General features: G+C 45.8%; 1 protein-coding gene across 1 annotated transcript; it reads right to left on the reverse strand.

The window, feature by feature from the left end:
* Positions 1-2,093: 2,093 nt before the first annotated feature.
* On the reverse strand, positions 2,094-6,460 carry LOC123408662 (probable LRR receptor-like serine/threonine-protein kinase At1g63430). The gene is made up of 6 exons (XM_045101720.1): positions 6,455-6,460; positions 5,147-5,220; positions 4,671-4,742; positions 4,445-4,588; positions 4,206-4,355; positions 2,094-2,301 (listed from the first exon to the last, which is right to left on the reverse strand). Exons 1-6 carry the CDS (start codon positions 6,458-6,460, stop codon positions 2,094-2,096), a joined length of 654 nt encoding a protein of 217 aa, XP_044957655.1.
* Positions 6,461-10,821: the final 4,361 nt, after the last annotated feature.

The raw sequence follows: 10,821 nt of genomic DNA on the forward strand, positions 1-10,821 counted from the left end.
TCGACGGGTTGCGGGCGTTGCTCTCCTAGGGTGGTTTGGCAGCCGATCGTTTCTTGCGGCGCAAGGTTGCCCACTTTCACAAAGTTCACAAGGTAGGCGTTGTCAACTGCTATTGGTAACCAGTTGCACTTAGAGATGGAACCCATGACTGCAAGCTTAAAAGGATGGGGACAGAGATCTGCATAAGAAGGATTGGCGGGTCGTAAGGACCTATAAAATGGTAACTTGCCAGCCAATAGCTGGGAACATGTCTCAAAGGGCATTGTGACTCGCCACAACATTGAGGGCGGGTTGCATTTCTAAAAAATCCCTTAGAATATTTCTAATCGAGGATAAACACGTTTCTAATACCAATACAAAGCTCACGGATCTACGGGTGATTTTATTGAGGAAAATAACTTGCTAAAATAGAAGCGCTAAGAACACGGGGACACTCTGGAGCTGTGTGGTGGTCCTGTGAAACAACCGGGGGGGGGGACAACAGATCTACTAAGGAGTGTTGATGGGACTACCGCAGTTCTTTGCTAAAAAGCAAGATGTAAAAACCGTGCCTATGCGGGTCGATGGCGGAATGAGCAAATGCTCAAGGAGTTTCGGTGCTACCCTAAGAACTGAGGAGGTTCGATATTTGGATCTACTGGAGGAGAAAGAGTTACCTGTTGAATGGGGGCAATGACGGAAGCACGCCATGGAGATTTGCATCGAAGACCACGCCCCAAATCAGTCCGAGAAGCAGCCGGTCCAGCGCGGACATTCGATGACGGCACGACGTTCGCGACGCGAGCTCGAGGAAGAAGATGTAGTGGAGGCGATGGAATAGAGGTAGGTGGGGATACCCCTTTCCCCCCTGCGGCTATTTAAAGACCTAGGGCAGAAATTGAAACGACAGGCGCGGGAGTCAAGGAGGCACATTGAAAATCGGAAATGATGCCGCCTAGATTCTCGGGATGAGAGGATAAGACAAAAGATCCGTTGGAAGTGATGTCATCAAGATCCATGGAATAGTGGAGAAGATGAAATCACGAATAAAAGACCCGGTGATTCAGCCGAATCATGAAGATTGACGGCTTGTCACTCGTTGAAGGAGAAAGGTCAAACCAATAAAAGACCCGGCGATTCAGGCGAATCATGAAGATTGGCGGCTTGTCACTCATTGAAGGAGAAAGGTCAGAGATCATGTGTGAATCGCCGTAGTCAAGTATGAAGGTTTATTGGCGTGAATGAATTCAAGTCAATCTGGGGCCTAATGTTGGGGATATTACACGCGGTATGACCCGCCCTATTGGGCTGGGTCAGGTGAACGACGATTCGACATTCATAAGCAAAATAGGCCTTGGCCCAGGGTTTGTGATGTGCCACGAGAACTTCAACGGAGAGCCGGCCAGGGACCATGAGCCCAGATGGCGCACTACTAGAAAAAGTCCTGCTAGTGGCGCACCTGTTTTGGCTACTAATGGCGCACTATAGGTGCGCCACTAGCATCACGCCATTAGAATTTTTTACTAATGGCGCACCACAGGTGCACCATTAGTATCTGGTATACTAATGGCGCACTAGGCAGTGCGCCATTAGTATAGCTCATGGTGCGCCATTAGTACGCCTCCCAGGTGCGCCATTAGTATGCCTCCCAGGTGCGCCATTATTATGCCTCTCACGTGTGCCATTAGTATGCCTCCCACGTGCGCCATTAGTATGCCTCCCAGGTGTGCCATTAGTATAGCGCATGGTGCGCCACAGGTTATACTACCAGCTCTAAAAATGTTCAATTATTCTCCTCACACCCACAAGAAGGTTCAAGATAAACACATATTACACCACAATGAAAATATGTTTATAAACATGCACATACATTAAACGCAAGTTGACAAACAAATTAACCTAGAGGAAGCATAGTTTTGATCATATTAACAATCATCTAGGACACACAAGTCACGCTCAAGCAGGGACAGTTCCCTTTTCGTGTCGAAGCTCATCTAGTAGTCCTCGGTGCCACAAGTGTACCCTTCGACGCGCATCGGATGATCTCTTGGAGTCCTCTCCTCTCCTGTAGCCTTCTTCAGCTGCTTCGTCGTTTCGGTGTGAACCTCGCGGTGCTACAGCAGATGCTTGGGCGTGAAGAACTTCTTTCCACAGCCATCCACCGGGCAGATGTGGCGCTCATGCAGGGACAATTCATTCTTCATGTCGAAGCTCATCAAACAACCCTTGATGCTGCACGTGTACCCTTCGATGCGCATTGGATCATCTCTTGGAGTCCTCTCCTCTCCCGTGGCTTTCTTCAGTTGCTTCATCGTTTTGGTTCTGGTTATGTGCTTACTTCAGTTACCATTGTTACTTAGAATGAAAACATAGCAATCATATGGCCGATGTGTACTGACTTATCAACTAAAGCAAAAAAAATAAGTCAAATACATGATAGCCTGATTCAAGGTCAGTAATAAAAAAGAATATAATCGTGTAACAATTTTCTGAACTAAGATTCATGCTTGTATTTTTTTCACGCGGGTGCACATGGATAAGACATGCTTGACACGTCCGATCCTGGCACATTTGAGTGGAATAAACAACTATAGCTACAAGTATAATTATACCATTGAATCATGGATATGATCACCACAACTACACAAACTAAAGTTTGCGTTCTGTTTTCAGTTGTGCAACCATAATCCATAGTTTCCCCTTGATCCTAGTAAAATAAGGCTACAACTTTACAAGTTCTATCACAGGAGAAGTGCTTTTAGTTCAAGTTATTGTAGACCTGGTGTATTGCATCAATCCGTTCTCACTTGATGACATTCTTACAGTGAGTGTGATAGTTAGAGTCTCCAGAGAAGTGAGTTGTAAATAGAATTGTGTCCTTGTCAGAATAAATAGTATCAAGAATTACCCAAACTATTTGTCATTCTAAGGTCTCCCTACTTGGTGTACATAATAACAACTAGCAGGCAGTAGGCGCGGCGACACGCCACGCCCGTGGTTGAGTCCATGCATATTTGTGTGTTGTTTTTCTTTGAAGTAGGAGAAGGGGTGGCAGTGGTATTAAGGGTGCGTGAGCAGGCCGCGTAGTAAATCCGTTGTCCAATTAAAACTAAGTCATGTGCATACCTGACTGTACTATATAAATTAAGCTGGAAAAATAAAACAGGTGTGACCCAAAGAATTATTCTTACGTCCAACAAATTGTGACTCTGTCTCGCCATGATGACCCAGAAGGTACCGACATTAGCTCATTGATGCATACAACATGAATCGGATTTGTAAAAAGCACATTGTAATGTAAATATGTATGAATGATGAAAAGTATAACTTCATTGTTACTCCTATATCTATGATGGAGATTCTTAAAAGACAACAATGATCTATATATCATGAGTATTATAACATTAGATATTTATTTGGAGTGGCATACTAAGAGTTTACATTTCCCATTTGTTTAAGTTAGCTTTAAATAAGGGAATGCATTGCAAGAGCATACGTCGTTTTAATCTCTTTGGACGAAGATCGGTGCTAGTTGTGCTATCAACATATTTCTTCAGCCCTTGTTTGTTCAGTGTGCGGTTTATATTTTTGTCTAGTGCAAATTACTGACAGTGCTATAAAACCAATTAAATAGAGTGTATACTACACGGGAACATAAAAATGTGAATTGGTGGAGAAAAATGATTTAAATGAAAAAGGAGGAATGACTATAGCTGACATACCCCCATATCACAAACATGCTGAGTTGAACCAAGAAAACCGGTTTTCAGCCTACTTTAAGCAAAAGAAAACTCAATTGCCCTATGTGAGCATGATGAAGCAGAGAGGCAAAAGCAATCTATATGATATTGTTCTGTGATTACTATCTTGGCATACATTACATATGGGTGTGTAACTTTTAGTATTAAATTGGTGCTGAAATGGTGCTATATAATGTTTGTGTAAGTGTAGCAAAAACTGATGATATTTTCTTTCTCTTCTACGAATACAACAATTTTCTGTATGCAGACAATGGGCGTAGTTAATCCATCATAGAAAAGTTTTCTTCTGCTAAACTGAGATCCAAAATATGATTAATAAGTTATAGGCAAGAGCAGAGGAGCTAGAAAATCACCTATGTCAGCTATTGAATTATAATTTTCAGTATTGAATTATATTTATTATGTAAAATATATCTACTATACTGAGCACCATACATTAAAAAGGAGTTAGGAAAAGTCACCTACCCGGTATCTTCCATAGGAGAAAAACTAGTAGCATTGCCACCTGGAATTGACCCTTTCAGCCTGTTCCTGTCCAACCTAAGCTGAACAAGATTTGGTAGCTTGCCCAGCCGCGGTGGTATGTTCCCGGTTAGCCCGTTGGAATGCAAGTTTCTACAAGAGACGAGACCTTAGTTTGCGTAGCAAAGAAGCATCCAAACTTAAAAACTCCAAATGTAGAAGCAAAGCAATCGACATCTTACATTACGCTCACGCTATTCAGTCCACTCAGCTCAGGAGGAATAGGGCTAGCAAGCCGGTTAGCGCCCAAATCCAGGGCGCTGAGGTTCCTCAACGAGCCTAGCTGCTTCCGGATGGTGCCGAAAAGCAGGTTTTGATCCAAATACCTGCCCAAAATACAGACATTCATGGAAACCAGATCCTCGAGAGAACAGTTGAAGACGCAATGAAGATTGAAGCAGCACATACAACTCCTGCAAGAAGCCGAGTTGCCCGAGCTCCGGCGCGATGAACCCCTTGAGCGACGCGTTCGACGGCCTCCTGCAAGAAGCAAAGCCAAATTCATCATCCGTTGTCGTGATCAGCGGTCGCTAGATTATGCAAGCAGTACAAAATTCAGTTGGCATTTCCCTGTAGTAGCTCAAACCTACTACTCACTGACTGACTACCGATCAAAGTGGCACATCAGTCCACTCTCACAAGCCATGGGCACATTTGGCACATCGCCAAGCATCTATTCCATCCATCCATATCACAGCTGGCCGAATCCGCTTTGTTCTCTTCTGGAGAGGAGTTTAAAGTACCAAATCACAGTCACCGAACCCACTTTACCTCCCAACCTAAGCGCGTTGAGCTGGTAGTGACAAGTAGGTGGTGGTTGTGATGAGCAGAGTAGAGCATGAGTGAGTGAGATCTGGAAGAGTGAGGAGGAAGGGATTGCTTACAAGGAGACGATGAAGCCGTGGGGCGAGGAGCAAATGATGCCGCGCCAGTCGCACGCGTCCCCGTCGGCGTCCGTCTAGACCCTCCATCCCTCTGCCCGAGGACGGATGCTCCTCCTCCTCCTGGAGAGCTTGGGCCGGAGAGGCGGGGCGGATCTGGGGGACGGGATCCGGGGCTGCGCGCTGGCTGCGCGCAGGCACAACGGAGCGGGGGGATCTGGGGACGGGATCCGGCGCGGATCTAGGGGACGGGATCCGGGACAGGCACTACCGGTTAGCAATGGCGCACCCCCGAGCGGTGCACCATTAGAATTTCATTTTTGATAGCAATGGCGCATCCCCATGCAGTGCGCCATTAGTAAATTTTTTTCTATAGCAATGGCGCATCCCAGAGAGGTGCGCCATTAGTAATCTTTTTTTTTTGGATAGCAATGGCGCACCCCAGAGAGGTGCGCCATTAGTAATATTTTTTTGTATAGCAATGGCGCTCGGGGGGAGGGAGGGAGTGGGTGGTGCGCTCGGCCGATTCCGTTCGGGGGAACCGAGCGAGGAGACAGGGGAGGGTGCGGGGGGTCGGCGACGGCGGTGGAGCGGGGGAGGGTGCGGGGGGGGGGGGGGTCGGCGGCGGCGGTGGAGCAGGGGAGGGTGCCGGGGGTCGTCGGCGGCGGTGGAGCGGGGGAGGGTGCGGGGGGTCAGCGGCGGCGGTGGAGCGGGCCGGGGAGGGTGCGGGGGGTCGTCGGCGACGGTGGAGCAGGGAAGGGTGCGGGGGTGTCGGCGGTAGACACGACGGTTTAGAGAAATATATAGTAGTGGCGTACCACCTACAGATGCGCCATTAGTAACCCTGGTTACTAACGGCGCACCAGCTGGTGGTGCGCCATTAGTAGTTTTGCAAAAAATATATAGTAGTGGCGCACCGAGGGTGTGGTGCGCCATTAGTGTCCATCACACTAATGGCACACCTGCACATGGTGCGCCACTACTATATAGTAGTGGCACCCTACTTGTGTGGTGCGCCATTAGTGTCTATATCATCTATAGCCCTTTTCCTAGTAGTGGCGGTTCAAGACATACGGAGAAGATGAGTCGTTGTAGCCGTTTCCTTGCTTGGAAGACACGACGGTTTAGAGATATGGCAGACCACGATTTGTAATGTGGCCTGGACTTTTGGGCCTCGACCTATATATAAAGGAGAGTCCCTAGGGGAGATAGGTTAAGTATCAATCCATCGAGAGCTAGGTGAGGCGAGTTACACCCTCCTTGTAATCGATTCGACCATCAATCTATACAAAGGAGGACGTAGGCTTTTACCTCCATCGGAGGGGCCGAACCTGGGTAAATCTGAGTCTCGCTTCCGCTCAACCCCTTTGAGTCGCCACCAAGGTGCGGTGGTTGCATCACTAAGTCCTTTCACGAGGACATCTGCTGTGACAAAATCACGACAGCCGGGTCAAGAGGGAAATTATTAATGGCTAACTCGTTCGGTGAGGAGCCCCCAAGTGACACCTGTTCAATGAATAAAGGCTCATGCAACTTTATAGCTTAAATGACAGAGACCCCGGGTTCTGGGGGTACCACTACCAGCTTTATTATATTGAGCACAAAGGTATATACATAAGTATGTACTTTCTCCTTAAACTAATATAAGAGAATTTAGATCACTAAAGTAGTGATCGAAATACTCTTATATTAGTTTATAGAGGGAGTACAATGATTTGGGGCCAGTTGCTCTTAGTGAAGTATAAGGCCGAAGATGAGCAATGTTCCATGGCCTGGTGGTTTGTTCTTTAGAAGTTTGAGACTTCTGTTGTTCTTGGATATCAACTAGGTAATATGACCCATTATTGAGGTTTTTGCTGATGACAAAATGTCCTTCCCAAGGTGGTGAAGGCTTATGCATGCCTGTTTTGTCTTGAATAAAACGGAGCACTAAGTCACCTTCCTAGAAAGTTTTACTTCAAATTCTATGGTTGTGATAGCGGAAATAGGTCTTGTTCATATATAGACAATCTGGAGGTTGCGATATCACGTTACTCCTCGAGTGCATAAAAAGAATCTTGATGAGCTTGTTCATTTTCAGCCTCGACATAAACAACGATTCTGGGGGAATCGTGTTTGATATCACTTGGTAGAACAACTTCTGCTCCATAGACCAGAAAAAACAGCGTATAGCGTGTGGATCTATTCGGGGTGGTCCTTATGCTCCATAGTAGTGCAAGGATTTCTTCAACCAACACCCAGTAGTTCATTGAAGAGGCACCATAAACCGGGGTTTGATTCCACGTAATATCTCCTAGTTGGCTCGATCAGCATGTCCATTGGAGTGTGGATGTGCAACAGAGGCTAAGTCAAGTATGATGTGGTGTTGTTGACAAAACTTTTCCATAGCCACCTTGGACAGATTGGTGCCATTATCTGTGATGATGCTGTGCGGATATCCAAAACGATAAATCACCTTCTTCAAGAATTTTACCATAGTTTCGCCATCACAATGGCACCAATCCACTTGGTAAATTTATCCAGTACAACCAAGATGTGCGTATTTTAATGTGGAGACTTTTTGAATGGACCTACCATCTCAAGCCCCCAGACTGCAAATGGCCATGTAATTGGAAGCATTCATAACACATGAGCTAGCACATGAGCTCGTGTTGAATTTTTTTGGCAACCATCACACTTTCGCACAATGTCTTCTGCATTAGCGTGAGCGGTAAGCCAATAAAAATGATGACGATAAGCCTTGGCGACCAACGATCTTGAGACGACATGATGACCACAATCTCCAGCATGGATCTCATTAAGGATTTCTTGGCCTTCTGCAGGAGAAACACACCGTTGAAATGCACTAGTGATGCTTCGACGGTGTAACGCGCCGTTGACTATAGTCATGGACTTGCAATGTGTGATAATTTGCCGGGCGATGATTTTTTCATGAGGGAGCTCGCCTCGGGTTAAATAAGCTAAATAAGGCACCGTCCAATCAGGGAGTGCATGGAGAGCTACCACGAGTTATTATTCTGGATTTGGAATAGCTATATCCTCCTCTGGTTGTAACTTGACTGGAGGATTGTGGATCACATCAAGGAAGACATTGGGTGGGACTAGCTTGCGCTGAGAGCCAAGTCTAGACAAGGCATCAACAACCTCGTTCACACGATGATTAATGTGATCCACCTGGTAGCCTTGAAAATGACTTGCAATCATCATAAGTGCATGTTGATAAGCCTCCATGAGGGGGTCCTTGGAATCCCAAGTCCGTGATACTTATTGAGCCTCGAAAACTGAGTCGCCCAAACATTTGACTCGGCTGAGGTTCATCACCTTGGACATACGAAGTCCATGAAGGAGAGCTTCATACTCAGCTGCATTGTTAGTGCAAGGAAACATGAGACGTAAGACGCAACAAAACTTGTCACCTCACTCGGAAGATAAAATAACTCCTTCGCCCGAGCCTTCTAGCTGTCTTGACCCATTGAAGTGTATGGTTTAGTATGTGTTATGTGGCTTTTATTCGGGGACTTGTAACATAGTCCAATCATTAATAAATCCCACCAAGGATTGAGATTTGATGGCAGTCCCAGGTACATACTTAACCTGGCGTGGTCCAAGCTCGATTGCCCACTTAGCAATGTGACCCGTGGCCTCTTTATTTTGTATGCTATCTCCAAGAGGCGCTGAACCGACCATGGTGATTGGATGTTCCTGGAAGTAGTGTTTGAGCATATGACTGTACATGAAGACGCAAAAAACCAACTTCTACCAATGTGGGTATCTCTGTTTTGATAAGGTTAAAACTTTGCTGACATAATAAACAAGACTTTGCAGTGAATACTCTTTTCCTGTCTCCTTGCGCTCAACGACAAGTGCTACACTAACTACTTTATTATTTACAGCAATGTACATGATCATAGGCTCTTTGTCAATTGGGGAGGCTAAAATGGGCGGTTCAACCAACTATTTCTTGAGTGCTTCAAACGCATCATTGGCATCATCGGTCTAGTCGAAGTTATCAGTCTTCTTCAATAACTCATACAGAGGGATCGCCTTCTCGCCAAGCGACTTATAAACCGGCTTAAGGCTCCAATTTGACTTGCCATACGATGGACATCATTGATATTGGCCGGCTTAGCAAGGCAGGTTACTATTTTGATTTGTTTCGGGTTGGCCTCAATGCCACGTTCTGAGACCAAGAAACCCAGTAACTTGCTTGCTGGAACACGAAAAATGCACTTAGCCGGGTTAAGCTTCATCTTGTACATGCGGAGGTTGTCAAATGTTTCCTTTAGAGTTCCCTTCTTCTGGGTTTTGACGACAATGTCGTAAACATAGGCATGAACATTGCGTCCAATCTGGCTGTGTAAACAGTTCTAAACACATTGTTGATATGTAGCCCCCGCACTCTTAAGCCGAGAGGGCATCGAGACATAGTAGAAAGCACCAAAGGGGGTGATGAAAGTCGTGTTCTCTTGATCCTCAACAACCATCTTGATATGAGGAGAACCATAATAAGCATCCAAGAAGCAAAGACGTTCACAGCGAGCTGTCGTGTTAATGATATGGTCAATGCGAGGAAGAGAAAACGGATCTTTGGGACATGCTTTGTTAAGATCTATGTAATCAACACACATCCGCCAGGTGCCATTTTTCTTCAGAACAAGAAGTGAATTTGCCAACCACTATGGGTGAAACACTTCAACGATGAACCCGACAGCAAGGAGTCGGGCCACTTCTTCACCAATGGCCTTTCATCTCCCCTCGTTGAAACAACGAAGGAATTGTCGAACATGTTTCATTTTAGGATCCACATTAAGGTGATGCTCAACGAGTTCTCTCGGTACTCCACACATGCGAGAAGGTTTCCATGCAAAGATGTCCCGATTCTCACAGATGAACTCGGTGAGCATGCTTTCCTATTTGGGATCCATGCGTGTCCCAATAGTGAACTGTTGGGAAGAATCACCAGCAGTAAAACCAACCTATTTACTGTCCTCTACCGGCTTAAACTTGAGGGCGGTTTCAGATTCTACATTGGGCTTCTTGAGCGAACTCATGTCGGTCGGGTCAACATTGGTTGTGTAAAATTTGAATTCTTCCACTGTGCAGGTTGACTCGCATGCGCTTCATCTCCCTCCTCACAATCCCGAGCTATCTTTCGACTTCCATCCATAATGATGGTATCGTTCTTCCGAGGCATCTTAAGTTTGAGGTAGATATAGCATGTCCGAGCCATAAATTGAGCGTAAGTTGGTCGCCTAAAAAGAGCGTGATATGTGCTCTTTATTTTGACCACCTGAAACATGAGAGATTCACATATATAGTTGAACTCCGAGCCAAACACAACGTTAAGCTTGATCCGGTCAATTGGGTATGCTGATTTACCAGGGACGATTCCATAAAAAGGTTGTGGAGGATGGGTGTAACTTATCCTGAGAAAGGTTCATGCGTTGGAAAGTATCATAGTATAAAATGTTGATACTGCTTGCTCCATCCATGAGGACCTTGTTAAGAGTATAACCATCAACTTGAGGTGTCACCACCAAAGCAAGACCACCAGGATTATCGACCTGAGGGGGTTGATCCTCTCTGCTCCATGTGATTGATTATGCAGACCAATTCAAATACCTCGGGGTTGCCGGCTTGATCATATTGATGGCCATGTATTTGACCTTGCATTCTGG

Source organism: Hordeum vulgare, chromosome 7H, assembly GCF_904849725.1.
Source record: "Hordeum vulgare subsp. vulgare chromosome 7H, MorexV3_pseudomolecules_assembly, whole genome shotgun sequence".
Lineage (NCBI taxonomy): Eukaryota > Viridiplantae > Streptophyta > Magnoliopsida > Poales > Poaceae > Hordeum > Hordeum vulgare.